The 22,363-nt window shown below is 39.9% G+C and overlaps 1 protein-coding gene across 1 annotated transcript in view; it reads right to left on the bottom strand.

The window, feature by feature from the left end:
* The window catches only part of LOC125241116 (O-acyltransferase like protein-like), a 92,092-nt gene that overhangs the window by 18,506 nt on the left and 51,223 nt on the right, over positions 1-22,363 (bottom strand). The window contains exons 2-4 of the mRNA XM_048149445.1: positions 2,830-2,949; positions 787-917; positions 207-379 (exon numbers count right to left, since the gene is read on the bottom strand). Of these exons, the coding sequence (XP_048005402.1) occupies positions 207-379; positions 787-917; positions 2,830-2,949 (424 nt within the window). The remainder of the gene's footprint in view (positions 1-206; positions 380-786; positions 918-2,829; positions 2,950-22,363) is intronic.

The raw sequence follows: 22,363 nt of genomic DNA, 5'->3' as shown, positions 1-22,363 counted from the left end.
TTGTAACAATATTTTATAGGCACTAACAATAAATCATGAAGAGCCTTATCCTCCAAAAAGTGATACCCGCCATGGTCAGACGAGCATACTGCCGTGACCTTGAACTTGAGCAGCGGGACCCGAGAGGCCCACACCAGCGCTCCTACGGCCTCACTTGTGCATGAGACTGGCAGGCAGTGGCCGAAATGTAACTATAAAATACTTACAATAACACCTGGAAGGTCTTATCCTCCAAGAAGTTGTAGCCTCCATGGTCGGGCGAGCGGACGGCTGTGACCTTGAACTTGAGCAGCGGGGCCCGGGAGGCCTGCACCAGAGCGCCCACGGCCTCACGGGTGCATGAGGCCGGCAGACAGAGGCCCAGGTGGAGTGTGCGGCGCTGAAATTAAAGTTAAAATTATATTTTTCTTTCAGACAGCTAATCCTCATAAGTGAGTTAAGTAGGTCCGCTCAAATGGAGGCCCAAAGCAAATCATGAAGACTTCCTTTAGTCAGCGAAGATAATGTAAATGTCACTAACAGTTTTGATGAAATCAGGGTCATCAGAAGAAGCCGACAGACGCCCGTTGTAGAACGGTGCCTCGAAGGAGGCCCAAAACCAGTCATGGGGAAGACCTTATAGATAGCAAATGTCACTCACAGCTTTGATGATATCAATGCATTCAAGGGTCATCAGAAGAGGTCGAGAGACGGACGTTGTAGAAGGCTGCAACGAAGGAGGCCCAAAGCCACTCATGAAGACTTCTTTGTAAGTAAAGATAGAGGCATAATGTAAATGTTACTCACTGTTTTGATGATATCAGGGTCATCAGAAGATGCCAAGAGGCGTACGTTATAGAAGGCAGCTTCAAATGGAGGCCCAAAGCCAGTCATGGAGACGTCTTCCCGCCAGTCGGCGAATATCTGGGATCCGCTCTCTGGAAGAACAGAACAGTTAGTATCATAGAAAAATAAAAAATAAAATAAATAAATATAAATATTGGGGACACCTTACACAGATCAACTTAGCCCCAAACTAAGCAAAGCTTGTACTATGGGTGCTAAGCGACGATATACATACTTAAATAGATAAATACATGCTTATATACATAGAAAACATCCATGACTCAGGAACAAATATCTGTGCTCATCACACAAATAAATGCCCTTACCGGGATTCGAACCTAGGACCGCGGCTTAACATGCGTGGAGTCCCTCAGCGCGGAAGTTAGGTGAACCTTCGTAATGTGTTGTTTTTCAAAATTCGAGTTGGCAACACTGAGCGTTAAACATTTTTTAACCCCCGACGCAAAAACGATGGGGTGTTATAAGTTTCACGTGTCCGACTGTGTGTATGTCTGTCTGTCTGTGTGTGTGTCTGTCTGTGGCATCGTAGCTCCCAAACTGATGAGCCGATTTAGATTTAGTTTGTTTCGTTTGAAAGCTGAATTAGTCGGGAGTGTTCTTAGCCATGTTTCATGAAAATCGGTCCTCTATGTCGGGGTTTTTTAAAATTTTAATTAAAACTATCAGTTGGAAGTCCCGTTAGAAGTTAAGGTAAGATATTATGCAAACTCCTTGTATACAATTGTTCTTTAGTGCAAGGCACTTGGTCAAATAAGGTCAAGCGGAGTAAATTGTGTCTATGTCTGCACTCTCCAGAGAGTTCAGAGGGATGCGTATTTTGAAGATATCTTTTAAACTTAGCATTTTAGAACTAAAATTGTAACTATCTAAAGATATTTTCAATGAAGCATTTAATCCGGTTGATTACAAGGGTACTCTTTGGGTTGGTAGGACAGAAGGAAAATTACGTATATACCTTTCTGACTGTACCAATTAATTTAAATAGGTACATTGACACTCGATTAAGTCTTAATTGTTAAGTAAAACAGAGTACGTAGCCGAATGGAACAAACGCTCACGAAACGAAACGCTCGTAGATATCTATCTCTATCGCTCGTGCGTATTGGCGCGACAGAGCCAGACTACCTTTCGCGGCGTTACGTTTTCGTTTCGCGTCGCAGAAACGCCATTCGGCTACGGGGCCAGATTGGATGGGGTTATATCTCTGTAATTTGTGAGCTTGCCAGTCTCACGTACTTATTTCTCAATGAAACATGCCAGACTATAACCTGAATGAGAAGTAAACAAATATTAACTTAGCCGACTATATAATCTTATGCCATATTCATTCACTCGTAACGATTGGGTAATAAACGAACTGACTTTCACATTATTAAATTCATATTTAATGTCAGTCAGGTCTGCACAACTAATGTGGTTGCCCGCCCACCGAGTATACGTGCCTATGGTGGACAGTTTGTTACCAATGATTGTCAGGTCAATTGCAACATACTGATATCATTAGGATTTGTGAATTTTATGAAATTGATCACTACTTCAGCGATAATATTGAATACGTATTGTTATAACATTGTTTCTTACTAAAAAAAAAAATTAAACCCATTATGACATAAAAATACTTGAGAGACTTGAAAATCAACAATCGGCCGTATTAAATGGTGATTATTTTATTTATTGACTGATTTATTGCAGAACAGCTCAGCGTGATCGGTCCAGTATTTGTTGTCCAGTTGGTCTTTAATTGACATAAAGTTGTTTCCTTTAATGGACATGTCACTCATTGTTTTTATGTTTGGACACGGCATATCGATTGTTTAGCCGATATAATTTGTTGCCCTATAATGGACATGATACTTGCTGTTCCTACGCTTGGACACGGCATGTCGTTTGTACAGTACGTTGCAGAGCTCAACAGAGCCGGTCCCATAGTGGTTCCTGTAATGGACATTAAGTTATTGCGCCTATAATGGACATGCTACTCACTGTTCCTATGCTTGGACACGGCATGTCGCTCGTTCAGAACGTGGCAAAGCTCAGCGGATCCGGTCCAGTAGTTGTTGCCCCAGTAAAACATGGCGGTGTAGCGGCCACTCGCGTCTTCCACTGTTGACAATGAGAGAATCTAGTTAGACACATTTGACATTTATTCTATTTTGCTTGTTACATTTGGGGAGAGCCTTTATATCTTTCGATATAGGATTAAGTAACTGGAGATTGCATTTCAGAAATAGGGTACTTAGTACTTACAGCTTAACGTTGCTGGTTGGTAGCAAAACTAACACCGACTTACTTTTTCTTTTTACCCTTTAATGGCTGTACCCTATTTTTGAAAGTCCCCAACTTTGTAAAGAATCCTTAATAACAAACAAAATAATTACCTATTAAACGATTTACATTTTTTAACATTATTACTGACAAAATCGAGTGCAACTTCTTTCTGGGGGCCAAGCCACTTATTGGATTAGCACTGCCCATATTTTGGCTGAAACGTCAATCCTTTATTAACCCGTTGAAGCATCGCATCCATGACTGGCCCACGGCATTCTGCCCTTGTTACTAGTAGATAATGAAAACCTAATTAACCTCGTAGCTAATACTTCATGGAATCCATACGCTGTTTTCGTTCACCAAATATTAAATTGGGATTCTTATCCAAAGATTAGAGTTGAAGAGTAAAGTTGTCATATCTATTTTTCTTTATTATATGACTACTATATATCTATACTACTAACACAATTTTGGATAACATTTAATTCGCAATTGCGAGCTCAGACGCAATCAATTTATTGATTAAATAAACATTTAATTGTAATATTTCAGTTGATTTGTTATGTAATAATTTAATAAATAGTATTATTATGCATATGTATACAGGTTGATTCATGAGTCGTGAGCAGGAGTGAACAGGGTACTGGGGAGGGTCACACTAAGCAACTTTCATAATGGGGCAACACTAAATTGTGATTTTTTTTTTCTTAACTATGACTTAATTGATAGTTAATCATCAATTAAGTCATAATTAGAACGTAATTGATAATTAGCTATCAATTAAGTACTTATCAATTAAGTCATAGTTAAGAAAAATAATCACAATTCAGTGTTGCCCCATTATGAAAGTTGCTCAGCGTGACCCTCCCCAGTACCCTGTTCATTCCTGCTCACGACTCATGAATCATCCTGTGTAACTGAAGTAATGAATTACGACTTTACTCAATTTTTATAGCTCATCATCATCGGCCTTCAAGTCTCTAACAGACTATTCAAGCAGTGTCAGGTAGGGCAACAACGTTTTTCGTGGCTGAGTAAGCCAATACGGGAGCGGCAAACACGACCACAACTCTGGCAGGTGTAGTGTGCCCGTGGCGAAGAGGTATCGCGCTGATAACGCTTGGCTCGCTTACTTGCGAGTGACGCAAACCAAGCATTGTCGTGGATTGTACGTCCATCAAACACCAATTTGCGCCACCTGTCTCTATCTTCGGCAAGCTCTTCCCATTTGTAGACCGGGATGTTGAAGGCGTGCATGTCTCGCTTGGCGCAATCTTTATGTCGTAGCATTGGCCGGCCGACGCTTCTCTTGGCATCAGCTATGGCACCAAGCAAGACACGCCGCGGCAAACGAGAGGGTTGCATGCGATGCACATGCCCCAGCCAGCGTAAGCGTCTCTGCTTTAGCATCGCAAAGAGGCTGGGCAGCTGAGCGATCTCAAGCACCCTCTCGTTCGTTACTCTGTCCTTCCAGTGTATGCCCAAAATGTTCCGGATGCAGCGCATGTGGAAAGCGTTAAGACGACGTTCGTGCTTGGAATACGATGTCCAGGTCTCAGCCCCGTACAAGAGTATGCTCAGGATGCACGTCTGATAAACAACCATCTTGGTTTTCCTAGTAAGGTGTTTATTTTGCCATACTCTTGCACTCAGCTTCCCAAACATCGTCGCGGCTTTACCAATCCGAACATCGATTTCTGCATCCGGTGAGAGATTGTTAGTCACTGTCGACCCGAGATAGCAAAACTTGTCTACTGACTCAAGTGGGGCTCCATCCAACAGGATCGTGGGACTTTCCGCACACCCTTGAGCCAGTACAACAGTTTTTCGGGGATTTATGGACATGGAGAACAGAGCACATGCACGAGAAAACTTGTCCATAATGGTCTGGAGCTCAGGCTGCGATGTGGCGACGAAGGCTGCGTCATCGGCAAACAGCAAACTGTCAACGAACAGATCGTCTCGTTTTTGCTTAGACTTTAGTAGTGCCACATTGTAGAGTTTTCCGTCAGCCCTCGTATGAAGATGGATACCCTGTTGGTCGTCACCAAATGCAGTTTTTAGCAGTAACGAGAAAAATATACCAAACAGGGTAGGCGCCAATACGCAGCCCTGCCGAACACCTCGACGCATAAAGAACGAGTCAGATACGGTACCATCGAACACCACTGCACCTTGCATACCTTCATGAAACGACTTCACAAGACTCAGAAGTTTTGGTGGGCACCCAATGTGTTCTAATACGGAGTAAAGCCCTTCCCTGCTGACGGTATCGAAGGCCTTATTCAAGTCAACGAACGCAACAACAAGGGGTGTTTTCTGCTCTCTACACTTCTCTTGAATTTGCCGAAGTGTAAAGATCATATCTGTTGTGGAACGCTGGGCACGGAACCCACACTGGCTTTCGGGATATACGCGATCGGCAAGGTGCTGTAGCCTTGAAAGCACTACCCGACCAAATAGCTTGCCCACGATGCTAAGGAGGGAAATGCCACGGTAATTGTTACAGTCACCGCGATCTCCCTTTCCTTTGTACAACGTGACGATGTTAGCATCGCGCATATCCTGTGGGAATACTCCGTCCTCCCAACATTTCAACAACAGACTATGCAGAATTGGGCCCACACACTCGAGTTTTATGATGTCGGCTTGCGTACCATCACTGCCAGGACTCTTACCGCGTTTAAGCTGCTTAACAGCTTTGTGAAATTCCTCTATAGAAGGTGGAGCATCTAGTTCAACCCAAGTTGCTAAATTTGGCGTGTGTGCTAAGGCCTCTGAGTCAATAGCAACTGGGTGTGAATAGAGGTTGGTGTAATGTTCCACCCATCGTCCGAGTTGACGGCAGCTATCAGTAATGATAGTACCGTCCACTTCTTTAAGAGGGGCTGTCTTTTTAGGCACTGGACCCAGAACCTTCTTGATACCCGAGTAAAGACCGCTAAAATTACCGACGTCAACGCACTTTTGAATATTTGTGCACACGTTCGTCCAGTACACATTCGCAAAGTGTCGTGCATTTCGCTGGAGAGTTGACGTGGCATTCTTAAGGTCCTCCCGTGTTTCAAGTGTGGGATTCATGCGGTGTTTCAGTGCAGCTTCACGCTTGGAGTCAAGGAGAGGTTTTAAGTGCTCTGAGTATTCGGCGAACCAATCCTGTGTTCTAGTTTCCTGGTAGCCGAAAACTGAGCAGGCAGTGTCTGTCAGCAGCGCTTTGACGCTCCTCCACATGTCGTCTTTTTGTGCAATAGTATAGCTACATACTTAGTATTGTCTTCGGTTACCGCGATAGTTACTCATGAAATAAAACTATGGAAACGGATTAAATTAATTAATTTATTATACGCGATTTAATCCGTTTCCATAGTTTTATTTCATTAATATACTTAGGTTAGTTGTTAAAATTAATCTCATAAAAAGTAAAAAATTGGGAGTGGAAGTTTGTTCTGGAGCATCTCGCAATTTTCGAATTGAACGCGAGCGGAGCCGCGGGCAAAAGCTAGTTATATCATCCTCCTTGCGTTATCCCGGCATTTGCCACGGCTCATGGGAGCCTGGGGTCCGCTGTGACAACTAATCCCAAGACTTGGCGTAGGCACTAGTTTTTACGAAAGCGATTGCCATTTGCAAAAGCTAGTCTTATAATAATGAATCAAATGGCACCGGTTAAAATGTCTTATTATAACGGACCACTTATTAACCAGACGCAGTCCAAGGTCACTACAATAATTTCTCCTAAAAGACCTTTCTGGGCCCTTATATTAGCCAATCGAAGGTCAATTTTCTCCTAAAACAGACCTCTGGGCCCTTTTATTACCCAACTTGTTTGTGAAACTTTTGCAACACAACAATATCGGGACAATGCATAAAAAGTAATATCTCGACTGCAATGATTGTGATTGTGACATGACACATTGTCTTGGGATCCGTGCGCGACTGCAATTTATGGAGGAACAGATTAATTTCTGTGTTACATTGTGCTTTGTTACATGTATGAGCAAAAAGCGTAACAGTATTGCAATTCATTAAAATATATACTATTTAATAAAAAAAAAATATTGCCGCTGATTCTGTATTTACTGCATTTACAGTATACCTACATCTAATAAGTGGTTTCCCCAAATTGGAATTGGCTCTAGTCGACCAAAAAACGCTCGATATTATGAAGACTCGTCGTCAGTGAACACATGCATCGTGCATGCATGTTCACACTAAAGAGGATCGAGTATTATAGAGAGAGAGAGTTACTGTCGAAGTAAAATGTGTAATCACTAATCACAGTACATAGACTGCCATCTCTTGACACATGCTTAAAACTTTTGAACCTTAGTTTAGACAAGGCCCATATTCTTACCTTGATATGTGTTAAAATGTCAAATAATAATATTAGCGCCATCTAGCCGAGCGTCCCCCAAAAGGTGTAACGTCATCTAGGCCACCGTACCTTTTTCTGTATGGTACTGAGGTACGATTTTATTGGACGTCACAAATGAGACTCATGACAATAACTTTTGAATTTGTGGAATTACAAGCTCCCAACATCAACATATTTATTGTTTATTTACATTCTTAAATTTCTAACGGAGTATCGCGATAAACATAATAATAATAACCACGCATTCCTGAATCTAGATAAAGAAAGTTAAATTACTGCAGAGGCCAGGAAATGAAAATAAATAAATAAATATTATAGAATATTCTGACGACCGGTCTGGCCCAATCGGTAGTGACCCTGCCTGCTAAGCCGCGGTCCCGGGTTCGAATCCCGGTAAGGGCATTTATTTGTCTGAGCACAGATATTTGTTCCTGATTCATTGGATGTTTTCTATGTATATAAATATATATTTATCTATTTAAGTATGTATATCGTCGCTTAGCACCCATAGTACAAGTTTTGCTTAGTTTGGGGCTAAGTTGATCTGTGTAAGGTGTCTCCAATATATATATTTATAATATATTTATTTATTATTCTTCCATAGATTGACTAGTCCCATGGTAAGTTCATGTTAGTAATCATTTTATAATAAGCCTAAAACTTGTGAGACAATTAATAATGAAAATATTATTGCATGCTCTTGATGGGTAGATTATGTGTTACTCAAGAAATGTACCTTAGTTCGTTTTCACATTATCCGATCCGATATCGGATGTCGGAAGGATTTCTATAGAAAAAATCCAAGATGGCGCCTGTAATGTATGGGATATCGGATCGGATAATGTGAAAACGCACTTACACCTTTACTATTATTGTAAATACCATAATCTTGCAATAAAAACATTTCTGATTCTGATTCTGAAGGCTTGTGTTGTGGGTACTCCTACAGCAATATACATTATAACAAATATCACACAAATAAATGCCCTTACCGGGATTCGAACCCAGGACCGCCGTTTAGCAGGCAGGCTCACTACCGACTATAGGCCAGACTGGTCGTCAAGTACTGGAAAATATCCATATTAATAAGTAGATACTAATATTATAAATGGGAAAGTGTGTGTCTGTTTGTCCGTCTTTCACAGCAAAAGGGAGCTACGAATTGACGTGATTTTTAAAGCGGAGATAGTTAAAGGGATGGAGAGTGACATAGGCTACTTTTTGTCTCTTTCTGACCCCCCCAATTCCCCAAAATGGGGGGTGGAAGTTTGTATGGAGCCTTCCTCAATTTTAGAATTTAAAGCGAGCGACGCCGCGTGCAAATGCCAGTTAAATTATATATTCACATATTTATCTATATAACTATGTGTATCGTCGCATAGTACCTAATAGTAGGTATAGGTACAAGACAAAGTTACGCTTAGTTTGGGGCTAGGTCGGCCTGTGTAAGATCTCTCCCAATATTTTACTCATGGAGACCATATACATCTCTAAGGAGAATTATATTAAGTAGATATACATTTTATCTTTAGTTGTGACATTTAGAGTCATTTGCACCTCTAAAGTAATTTAAGACTTTTTTTTGTATTTGTACTTTTTATATTTTGTGTAGTTCTTGGTTGTAATTCGACATTTAGAGACCTTCTACATCTCTAATTAATTGTATAGAGTTAAATTTAGTTAGAATTTAGAATTAGTATATAATAGTATCAATTGTAATTTCAACTCAATTTTAAATATTTTCTAAATATGTACATGTGACGTGTAAAAGTGCCCCTGTGGCCTATTTGCTGAATAAATTATTTTGATTATGATTTGATTTGATTTACAATGAGCGCTGTCTCGCCAACAAACTGCATGAGCAGTTTGGCGAGAAACTTTAAAAATGTAAAATGTATGTTACCTTTAAATAAATAAATAAAAAAAAAAAACAAATCGTTTATTTTCTCAAATGCCAGTACTTATTGTCCTCAGTTAAAATATCCCATTAATGGTACTGATAAACATAAACCACCATTTTCGGACAACCAGTTAATTATATTTATAAGAATAAATCGGCCATCAACCCTCCATTAAAATAAAGGCCGAGTCCATCATTTCCATCAACAACTTATTATGGGCGATATTTATTATCTCGATACCAATGTCTTGCACTTCCTGTCCTTATGATGGCACTTCCGGGTCCTCACGAATTTAAAAAGATAATTAAGACGCTACAGGAGCGAAAATGCTAAAATGGAAAGGAGCATTTCAGTTTGGGAATTTTAGTTAAATATTTAACTAGATTTATAGAAAAAAAATTGTCCATTAAGAACAACTCAGTTAAAAGATATTGCGAAAAAATCTTTAAAATCGAGGTTCCGCTCTCGACTATTTCCTCCTTCAAAACTTAATCAATCGTAACGAAATTTGAGAATCTGAATTGTAATGAAGTAATCTGTGTCGGACCGTTTAGTTTTTTTGGCTAATTGTCACCAATTTTGAATACCACACCTTTTTTTACGTCATAATCAATAACGCCGTTATAGGAAATTTTTGATGGGCTCTAGCGTCTTTAAAAATAATAATAAAAATATCAAAAAAAATCAAAACGGTCCAACACAGATAAAAATAATTATAATCCGTGTTGAAAAATGATTGTTCTATCTTCAACAACCAGGGAGGAAATAGTTGAGAGCGTTTGTATGGGGAATTGACCCCTCCTGTATCGTCTTAAATGTAATTTATAGGTTGAAGAATATGCACCGGTTGTAGCGAGTCTGTTCGCGTTGGGCGATCCTGGCTTCTTTCACCTCATCTTTCTGTCTCGATGTCTCTTAGTGCGTTTTCACATTACCCGATCCGATATCGGATGTAGGAATGATATCCCATACATTTCAGCCGCCATCTTTGATTTTTGCCTTTCAAATCCTTCCACATCCGATATCGGATACGATGATGTGAAAACACACAAGAAGTTGACCAAATCACTACGAAAAATACCACGGAAAACTATTAGGCACTACTGTAGTCAGATATAATTATTATGTAATTCCGTAAAGACAAAGTCTAAGGAAAAAAAAACGTACCTCAGAACCATACAGAAAAAGGTCCGGTGGCCTAGATGTCGTTACGCCTTTGGGGGACGCTCGGCTAATTGGCGCTAATATTAATATTTGACATTCTAACACATATCAAGCTAAGAATATGGGGCCTGTGTCGAGAGGTGGCAGTCTATGCCCTGTGATTACACATTTTACTTTGACAGTAACTCTAAATAATACTTGATCCTCTTTGACTGTAGTACTAGTACCCCTTATCGAGTTCAAGATCGGTGTAAAAGTAGTCGAAACAAAAGAAGGTCGCCTGCCGTTTAACAGATCATTAAGTGACTTTACCGGTAGAGGTTAAATACAATCGGTTATTAAGTGGAGGGAAGGTTGAGAAGAAATATTGTAAGTTATCTGTGACTCTGGTGGTCTGGGTAGCTTTTTTTATAAAGGGTGATCAGTAGGATAATCTGTAGCTTTAACTTTAAACAACACACTTAAAAAATCACGTCAATTCGTCGCTCCGTTTGGACGTGAAAGACGGACAAACAAACAGACTCACACTTTCCCATTTATAATATTAGTATAGATGTATGTTCATGTAAATAAAGACGTTTTTATTATTGATGGGTCGCTGCAATTATACCTTGTACAAGTGGGGATGGAAGGATTAAGCCTTGTGCGAATGCGGCGCGATCCAAACCATGGACCACATCATCGAACGCTGCCCTCTGCACTCATACACCGGGACTAGAGAACACCTACTGCAACTTACAACAGCAGGGTTAGCACATGATTGCCGCGAGAGTATGTCGCCGCGAGATAGACTACCCGTCCTTATGTCATTAGAAGAAGACGTGTCATCTATCGTGGTGACATACTCTCATCATGTGCTAGGCCTACAGACGCAGCAGGTGCTCAATGGCAGTCACAGTGGCTCAATTGTCTAAATATTGACCTGGTTTTATTGTATAAAACTTGTTATTTGCCTATTTTCGTGCCATACGATTAAATAAATAAATAAATATAAAATTATTGATGGGTGCCTACTCGTAATACGCCAAAACAACATTAGGTATGTCAAGTTCAATAACATGAAAGTTTCTCACATAAATTCTACTCAACATAATAAGTTATTATGGCGATGGCACGTTGCACATGTCAAACTAACATATGAGCAGCATAATATGTTATATTAGCGCCGTGCAAGGCCAAACAAATTGCTACATCGAATGCATCGATGTTTCTTAATAGTGTTTGAATATAAGTATGTACTTGTATCGTTTCCAAACTATATCGTTAAGAATAATAAGCTAAATGTTTAGGTACAGTCAGCATCAAAAAATATCTGATATCCTGAATTTCTAAATATAGATAAATCTGTATGGACCTATAGTCCGCAAATAGAAATGTCAAACATCATAATACATTACGATACAAGTGCGGAAGCGCATTTTCGCGAAAGATTCAATTTTTTTATTTCTAAAATAGGTATATTTTATGTTTTTCCTAGTCAGAATCACGAGCTTTCAATCCTACTACCTACGCAAAAAAAGCGTTTGAATTTTTACACTCCGTAACCATCACAGATGTCATATATATACCATAGATCAAGCAAACGTATCTACTTAGCGTGTCAAATGAACTCAGTGAAATCCACTGAGTTAGTCCGTCTTTACTCGCAGCTTGCAGCTTTCGGGCGTCAATTTTTGTAAGTTGAAGTCAACCAAAACATAAAAAATGCCTCGTTACGTGATATTCAATTGCAACAACACAAAAATTATGAACAATCAAGAGCCTGAGACATATTTAAAATTACAGGCAAGAATCAACTTCAGTACAAAATTTGACACGCTCGGCCCCTATACAAATATATGAATTTGTTTCTTCTATCTAAATTAAGTTCTGTGGTAACCATTTTTCAAACACTTTGTATAGCGGTTACCAAGCGGAAAGTAGGTATGCAAAATAATAGAAAGTTTTGGGACCATTTTTTTGTCTCTTGTTTTTTGTCCTAGATTGTTAGGGTTCGTGATTCTGAGTAGGAAAAACATAAAATTTACCCACCTTAGACTAAAATATTGTTGGTGATTGTTCTCGCGAAAATACCCAGAAAAGAGGAATTTCGGAACGGATGGCGATGAATTAAATTAAAAGAAGGGAGTGCTTTAAATGCACATGAGTTCCTAATTTCCTTGTCGCTCCTGTATCGTACGACGTTATTCGACAGATGGCCCTCTAAAGTTTCGACCTGACAAGATAATACATAAATAAATATGAAGAAGGACATTCCTACACAGATTGACTGAGCCCCACGGTAAGCTCAAGAAGGCTTGTGTTCTGGGTAGCTACTCAGACAACGATGTATATAATATACAAATACTTATATAGGTACGTACCTACATAGAAAACATCCATGACTCAGGAATAAATATCGGTGCTCATCACACAAATAAATGCCCTACTAGGATTCGAACCCGGGATTGCAGCTTAGCAGGCAGGGTCACTACGTTTGCTAGCGGTGACAGAATAATAGCTACTCCTGAAGCGTTATTTCAGGATTTTTACCAGGATTCGAACAAAGGACTATCGGCTTAGCAAGCAGGGTCACTAGGACAGATCGGCCATCGAAGTAACTATGTATAGTATGAATTTTCTGAGATGAACTTTTCGCTTTAGCCGTAATCTGTTAAACAAAGGCCTTTGTGTCTATTGTTCACGGCGGCTAGCTCCCGTTTAAACGGCACGTGCTATAATCTCAGTGTAGTTAAAAAGCAACTATCATGATAGTAATAAGATTCAAATCCATAAAAAGCCCTTTCGGAGATAACACGTTTTGTCGTATTAAAAAAAGTTACCTGCATACTGCAAACCGTTTAATAAATTTGAACCTTATTGCTATCATGATAGTTGCTTTTTTACTACACTGAGACTTGAGCACGTGCTGTGGAAACGGGAGCTAGCCGCCGTAATAATAGAAACAAAGGCCTTTGTTTAACAGATTACGGCAAAAGCGAAACGTCCATCTCAGAAAATTCATACTATATCAAACTCACTTAAATTTACAGTACAAAAACTCTCATTAAGTACCCTCAACCACAGAATATATAATAGTACAAGTACAGAAGGCTCACTCCTTTGATGTTCACAAAATGCCGCCATTCTAAATTCTTACCTACAGTAACAAACGGACCGCACGCGAGCAGCCGACATTGAATTTTATTGCGCCGCGCGAAGGTCGTCACCACTGAATGGGCCGCGAACTCGCGGCCGCCGATATGTACTTGTAGCGCGGCGATAGAATCGTGGAGTGAGCCGCCCCTGCCTCAACCTCTAAAAATAAGGGTAAACAAACCTCGACCAATTAAAACGAAAACGATAAGTCCGCGTATGGAAATCGGTCATTTACGCTCTAGGGCGGTAATTACCGAATTGTGTTGACCTCCAGGAAGTGGGTCGTCGTGCTACCAGCCGGAATAAAATGTCAGGTGTCATTCAGTCAGGTTTAAACGATATTTAAGAAATAATAATAGTTATTTGTTATACAAGGGGGCAAAGTTGTATTTTAACGCCGAGTGTGAAATTGAAAAACGAGCAAGTGAAAGGATTCTATAGTTGAACCACGAGCGAAGCGAGTGGTTCGAGAATAGAATCCTGAACTTGCGAGTTTTTTAACACACGAGAAGTAAAATACATTTGCACCTGAGTGTAACACAAAACTTTTCCCCTCAGCATAGCGAGGAAACTACAACGCGAAAAATGCGTTTATCACTGCTTCCAGTAGTTCCACAGGTGGTAAATCATCTTTATTACTAGATTCACCTACTTTTATCAGTTTTAAAGCAGTTAATTTGACTTTATTCAAGGTCAAATTACTTTACCCACTAGTGGATAAAATGCGTTTTTACCCGCTGGTATTAAAGGACAAAACACGTGTTTCCGAGCTAGTGAGGGGAAAAATGTTATAATAGCTTTTGCCCGCGGCTTCGCTCGCGTTAAATTCGAAAATTGCAGACCGCTCCATACAAACGTCCACTCCCCATTTTAGGGAAGTGGGGGGTTGGAAAGAGACAAAAAGTAGCCTATGTCACTCTTCATCCTTTCAACTATCTCCACTCAAAAAATCACGTTAATTCGTTGCTCCGTTTAGCCGTGAAAGACGGACAAACAAAGACACACACACTTTCCATATTATGTATGGATTATGTTAGGTCCTATATCACCACTTAGATTAGTGTAGTCTGCAGTATAAGCCGATAAAGTTCCTTTGTCCTTTTCTATCACACCAATACGTCGGAAAGGGACAAACGAACTTTATCTGCTTGATAACTTTAGAGTACGTTTATGAATAAGGGGGTAAATGTTCAGCAAAGAGAGAGTTCATAATGCTTTGAAAACTTTGCTACTGTTCGAAAACGTTAAAGTTTTATACCACCAAAACAAGAAAATTATACATAAAACTAATCCAATTTCTTTTTAATACTACGTCGGTAATACTACCCTTTGCTGTGTTAGCAAAAAGGAGTGTACAAGTTCAAAGGAGGGTTTGGGTTGCCGACGACTCAAAGGACAATAGACGGAACAAATTAGTTCCGTAAGTCCTCCCGTCGTCAGCACCTCACACCCTCGTTGAGCTGTTTGAATATGACAATTATGTAAAAAGCTATTACACCATCAGTAGGCCTAGCACATGATGGCCGCGAGAGTATGTCGCCGCGAGATATATGACACATCTTCTTCTAACTGTATTAAAATGACATAAGGACGGGTAGTCTATCTCGCGGCGACATACTCTCGCGGCAATCATGTGACCCTGCAGAGAAAATGAGGGTATAACTAAATATTGGCTTTGCTAGCTCTTGCGTACACCCATCTTAAAGGCCGGCAACGTACCTCCAACACCTCTGGTGTTTCGGGTGTCCATGGGCGGCGGTGATCGCTTACCATCAGGTGACCTGTCTGCTCGTTTGCCTCCTATGCCATAAAAAAAAATTCTGAAACATTCGCGTATCTATTTGTTTGTCAGTCTTGGATACTTTTATTTAGTTATAAAGAGGTCCGAGTATTATAGAGAGTTACTGTCGAAGTAAAATGTGTAATCACAGTGCATAGACTGCCATCTCTAGATACAGGCTTAAAACTTTTGAACCTCAGTTTTAACAATTTGGCCCATATTCTTAGCTTTATATTAGCGCCATCTAGCTGAGCGTCCCCCAAAGGTGTAATGTCATCTAGGCCACCGTACCTTTTTCTGTACGGCACTGAGGTACGTTTTTTTCTTAGACTTTATCTGTCTATATGGAGTTATACATGTCTTTGGTTAGAGTTAGTCAAAGATACAACAATTTGACAGCCTCTCCGGTGCAAAATGTCATTCTAAACGTCAAACTTTAATTAAATTATGACTTTTAACAGTTTTAACCCTTATTGCAGATGCTGGGCTATCAAAATCGTTGCTAATATATCTTGGCCAGACTCTAAGAACCGCGTTAATAACCTAACCACAAAATTACAATTTTAAAAATACCCCAGACATAGTGGAACAATTTTCATGAAACATAGCTAAGAACACTCCCGACTAACTCAGCTTTCAAACAAAAAAAAACTAAATTTGAATCGGTTCATCCGTTCGGGAGCTACGATGCCACAGACAGACAGACAAACACGTCAAACTTATAACACCCCGTCGTTTTTGCGTCGGAAGTATAAAATAAACAAAAAAATATTGGGGGGACACTTTACACAGATCAACCTAGCCCTAAACTAAGCAAAGCTTGTACTATGCTAGGACGACAATGTAGATATACATACTTATACAGATAAATAGATACATAAGCTATAGAACATGAGTTCGATTCTAAACGTCACAATTCGACCTTGAACTGTCAAAATCGGATCAATAAGACAGTGCGCATTCAGCACGTTATATCACTCGAATGGCGCACGCGCAACACACTTCCCCAATTGCGTTGGATGCATAGTCAATAGATGTCTTGCCCAATGTATGGACACAGCTTCGCTCGCAGTTACCATTGATTTCATTTGTTTTGTGACCTTGACATATTAAAATCGGTTCAAGAAGACATTTGACAGAGTTATATCACCTGAATGGCGCACGCGCATTCAACACACTTCCCCGCTTGCGTTAGATGCATAGTCAATAGTCTTGCCCAATGTATGGACATTTTATTACTATCTGATTAGGGTTGGCAAAAAAACCCGAATAATCGATGGAATCAGGCGTTACTTTGCGGAAATCCATGTTAATCGTAAACTAGAACTTTCCTTTGCTAATCCGCGAATAGATAACGTGCAAGTCAATCAGTGCTAACCTGTTATAATTACTTGCGTATTTTTTTCTCGCATTGCGGAACTTCGGACCGTCAACATCAGCTCCTGAGGATGCCTCGTAGAGAGGCCAAACACGTGTCGAGTTTTGTATTTTTGGTGGGAAAATTAATTGCATTTAAAAAATACGCAAGTAATTATAACAGGTTAGCATTGATTGACTTGCACGTTATCTATTCGCGGATTAGCAAAGGAAAGTTCTAGTTTAGGGGAAGTATGTCCAAAATGACATATAGTTTTGTTTTTTAATCATAACTTTTTAATGGTAGTTTACAGCACAGCCATAGTTAACATTAATCATATTTGGTCCTTAACCTATCGAATTTAATAAACATTTTCAGCATAAAATCAACAGGAAAAAAAATAAAACATATTTAACTGAGATCGGTCAAAATCCATTTTGTCCATATGCTTCGGACAAAATGACATATTGCTCCTGGACAAAATGACATACACGTAGAAGCTACACATTTATTGGCATAATTCGCAAATAAAACGCTTTGTTCGTCTCGGAACATCGGCGCCAGAAGCATGAGCCCACAGCGAACATTTTAAGCACCGCAAGCAGTCTTCTCCGGGCTTAGAACTTGAATAGAGCTCATTGCAGTAAATACAAGCACAGTCCTCGTCGTCATCTTGAGAAACGGTCGGAAAATCTTCTTCCTCTTGATTGTCATCAAACAATTTTTTTTAGCTTTACGTTTTCTCTTAGCTGAGGGTGCTTTGGGTTTATTTTTAGATTTTATTTCCAACATATTTGGAGTACAAGTCAACACCAACGAGCTCAGTCGAGTTTTCGGTTTATGTTTCCCTTGGCCACTGATAAAATGCCCTTTTGGGACCGGAAAAAGCACATCAATAAACTGGCGATCAGTCGTTCTTTGATAGTCACGTGGCATTTTGGTATCTAAAAAAATATATGCATATAATGAGAAAGCTAAGGACAATGTGACATACCATTTTATATATGCCATTTTGTCCGTTGTACCTGTATGTTGTTTTGTCCGTACAGCGTTTTAAAAAAATAAAATTTGAAAATAAATATACACAAAGCACTTTTCCCAAAAATAACTTATTGATTACAAAGATAAATGTTTAAGGATTGAAACAAATGCTACGTGAGTAGGCAGAATATCAAATAACTTACCATTTGAACAAAAACTTTATCAGTATGAAAAAAACTGGTGACATGTAAATACCTGTCTTCGGCCATGCCACCCAAACGAATGAAAGGGTTGAGTTCAAATTGTGGCAGGTTTTAGAAGACCAATATGGCCGCCTAAAGTCACTGTCAGTTTCGTGTTGAAGGCCGCCAAATTCAAAATACTTAACCCGCCTGTGTCGTTTTGTACATATATGTCATTTTGGACGTATTTCCCCTACGATTAAAAAAACCCGAGTCGAATTTCGCAAAATATCAAGCAGAATATTTGAGAGAATGAGATAAATTCTAGATCTGATACAAATTTTCTACCTGGCAGGCAAGTATGGCAGGTACTAGGTATACTTTGCTATAAATGTAACATTCTTTTGTATTAAAGACCGGTTTCCATCGTGTTTAGTTCTTAGTAAAAATAATGGAACAAATATATCAACTAAATAAACTAAACTAAACTAAACTAATCAAAGGGCAAAAAATAAAGAGGAAGTAGAAATATGAGGGAGGAGGGGGCCTGGAGAACTCTTATTTAAAATATCTCACAAATGGGGAAGGGAGTCAAAAATTCTTGAACGCTTTTACACCGTGATTTTTTGTTTTCCGTTAAATTAGACATGTCTTATAATATTTATTTTATTTATTTGTTCGACATGTTGTTAGGTTTGTTATCTTATCAGGGACCACGCTGTAATTATATCACTTTTAGTTAAATTCGCAAAAATATTTTTTTTATCGTTTTCATACATAATGGCTAGAGCGATAGGGACAGCTAGCTACAGATGTAGTGAAAAAAAAAAATGAAAAATGAAAAATGTTTATTATACCCTCACAATATTCATCCTAAAGCTAGTGATTGGAACCTCTTTTTAAGCTTTAGTATAGCCTGTGCCAGGAGGTACCGCTCTTCCATTTCTGAAGAATGTTACAACAATTGTGCTACTAAATACATTCGAATTTCGTATTGTAAACTATTAAGTGCTACTTTATTTTAAAATTTATAAACATTGAGATAGAATTATATATAAGTATTCACAATCTATCATGTAGTGCGAATAGATTTTCCTTCGTATTTTTCAGGAAACGTACGAACATGTCATACTATTTCAATCAATCTCGGTATATGACTTACTGACAGAGTCTAATCTAGCATGACAAATACGAACGTATCCGAAAAAATACGAAAACCTTACCGCACTACATCTGTATGAAACACGATAAGCGGTTCACAGTATAACGAATTTGTAATTTAATTTATCAGCAAATTTGCGAAATTCGCTATACACAGCCCTGGCAGGTTACGTTACAGTGATGCAAACTCTCTCGCATTCAGACCAGGTACCCTGACGGCAAGGTCGCTAACTCGCTACTCGCTAGCGAAATGATGAAATGTTTGCACAAAAATAGATTTACATGTGCATTTCCTGTTGTATTTGTAGTTTTAGAGGTAGATTGGGCAATACTGCCTGTATTTTATGTAAGTTAGTACTTTTGTAAAACTTTTATTCCCAGCAAACAGGAATCGAAATGACCACATCTCAATGATGGCGAATGGACGCCGTCCTGCTGGTCACCCAAAATATCGTTGAGCTGATAGAGTGGGTAGACCTCCGTGATCTCGGCGTCGGCGAAAGCTGGCGCGATACCGCTCAAGACTGAGTAAAGTGGCGTGCTCTTGTGTTGGAGGCCAAAACTCATTTTGGGTTATCGCGCCAGCCAAGTAAGTAAGGAAATGACCTCATGTCAGCGAGTTGCTGGTGACTTCCAGCGCTGATCTTCCGATGACCATCATTAATATAATAATAAAGTTAGCGACAGGTCTCCCATTTACATTATTACTTTAGCACAAAGGAAGTTAATGGAGTCATCATGGATGGGTTAGCGTTGATAGGTGTTTTGTTTTTTCATCAAAACAAAATACCCAATAAAGCAATAAAGGATTTAAGAAGTAGTCATCATCCTCCTTGCGTTATCCCGGCATTTGCCACGGCTCATGGGAGCCTGGGGTCCGCTTTGACAACTAATCCCACGATTTGGCGTAGGCACTAGTTTTTACGAAAGCAACTGCCATCTGACCTTCCAACCCGAAGGGTAAACTAGACCTTATTGGGATTAGTCCGGTTTCCTCACGATGTTTTCCTTCACCGAAAAGCGACTGGCAAATATCAAATGACATTTCGCACATACATTTCGAAAAAAATCATTGGTGCGAGCCGGGGTTCGAACCCGCGACCTCCGGAACGAAAGTCGCGCGTACTTACCGCTAGACTACCAGCGCTGGGCGGATTTGAGAAGTAGTATATAAGAAGAAATTGTGAGAAAGGATTTTCTTACATGTTACTTAAACACACTGTTACTTAACACTCGTAACAGTGACGCAATCCCCTCGGATTCAGATCAGGCAGTCGCAAGGTCGCATTACGTACGTGCAACGAAACGGTGATGGCATGCGTGTCTTCAGGATTCGCGGTGCATTTCCTTATACGTTTCGATGACCTTTTAGCCTATTTTATCTATCAGAAGAAAGGTTTAATTCAATTATTGACATTTTAAACCACCATGGAAAGATTAAAAGGTTAGGTTAGGATTCCGTTAGAAGATTTTCCACTTTGTTTACGGAAACCTAAGTGTTCACACTACCTATGTCCACTATGGCCACAGTATAATAAAGAGTACTATCGTACAGTATGGCCACTCCCACTCCCCGCTGAAAGTGCCACCCACCCCCTCTCGGTTACCTCACAGTTACCGCCTGTCTAAAACGCCAACAGTCGACCTGTCATATCTCACTCACACAAGCATTGTACGCGTTTACCTACACGAGCTTAGAATGTGTGCTAGGAACGCGCCTCTTTCATATATTTGACCGCCAGTGTCCGAGATCTGCTATGGCACTAAAAGGTGTGTACTTGTGTAGTGTTCGCTTAGTCTAAAGCTTCGGCACGATAAAAGAAGGAGTTAGTTGCTCAACACAAGGGTGGATTAACCCCTCGTATGCGGCCTGTCAATTTTGATCATTGAAAAAATGACCTTGACATTTAAAACAAGCGCTGGTAGCCTAGCGGCAAAGACATATGTAACTCCTAAAAACGTACCTCAGAACCATACAGAAAAAGGTCCGGTGGCCTAGATGGCGTTATACCCTTGGGGGACGCTCGGCTAGATGGCGCTAAAATTCATATTTGACATTTTAACACATATCAAGCTAAGAATATGGGTCAAATTGTCAAAACTGAGGTTCAAAAGTTTTGTCTATGTCAAGAGATGGCAGTCTATGCACTGTGATTATACATTTTACTTTGACAGTAACTCTCTACAATACTCGATCCTTTTTGCCTAGCGGTAAGTACGTGCGACTTTCGTTCCGGAGGTCGTAGGTTCGATCTCCGGCTAGCACCAATGAGTTTTTCGAAATTTATGTGCGAAATGTCATTTGACTCATTTGATATAAATTTGCCAGTCGCTTTTCGGTGAAGGAAAACATCGTGAGGAAACCGGACTAATTCCAATAAGGTCTAGTTTACCCTTCGGGATGGAAGGTCAGATGGCAGTCGCTTTCGTAAAAACTAGTATCTACGTCAAATCTTGGGATTAGTCAAAGCGGATCCCAACCGGCGTATCATGCTGCCAATTTTATCACTTATCCACGTGGATAAAGCATCCGTCACGCTTTAGCAACTATGTCAGTGTGAGAGTGACAGATGTCTTATCCACGTGGATAAGTGATAAAATTGGCAGCATGATACGCCGGCAGGCTCCCATGAGCCGTGGCAAATGCCGGGATAACGCAAGGAGGATGATGATGACCATGTGACCTCCTGTGCGAAAAAATAAGTAGAATAAAACGAGTCTTTGAACTTTCTACCGTGTGTCATAGAGTAGGCTCGCGTCGTTGTCACGTGCGCGTAGCCACCTGCGTTTCGGGTGCGATTACAGAACGCGTTACTCAACAGACGCGGAGCAGTGTTGACATTGCGGTGGCACAAGTCATGAGCGACCGGTCTAACCTAGCGGGTGGTACCTTGCCTGCTAAGCCGCGGTCCTGGGTTCGAATACCGGTAAGGGCATTGATTTGTGTGATGAGCACAGATATTTGTTCCTGAGTCAAGAATGTTTTCTATGTACATAAGTATTTGTATATTATGTATATCGTTGTCTGAGTACCCACAATACAAGCCTTCTTGAGCTTACCGTGGGACTTTTGTCCCAGATTTGTAAGAACCTCTTTTTGACACATGACAGCGTCCACAATACATAAACTCGCGCAACTTAATGAAATTTTAAATAAAATCCTGTAATAATATTTAAAAACATCAAGTACTTAAAAGCAATATTTCGCTT

Source organism: Leguminivora glycinivorella, chromosome Z, assembly GCF_023078275.1.
Source record: "Leguminivora glycinivorella isolate SPB_JAAS2020 chromosome Z, LegGlyc_1.1, whole genome shotgun sequence".
Lineage (NCBI taxonomy): Eukaryota > Metazoa > Arthropoda > Insecta > Lepidoptera > Tortricidae > Leguminivora > Leguminivora glycinivorella.
This window is presented reverse-complemented; position numbering and strand designations above follow the sequence as displayed.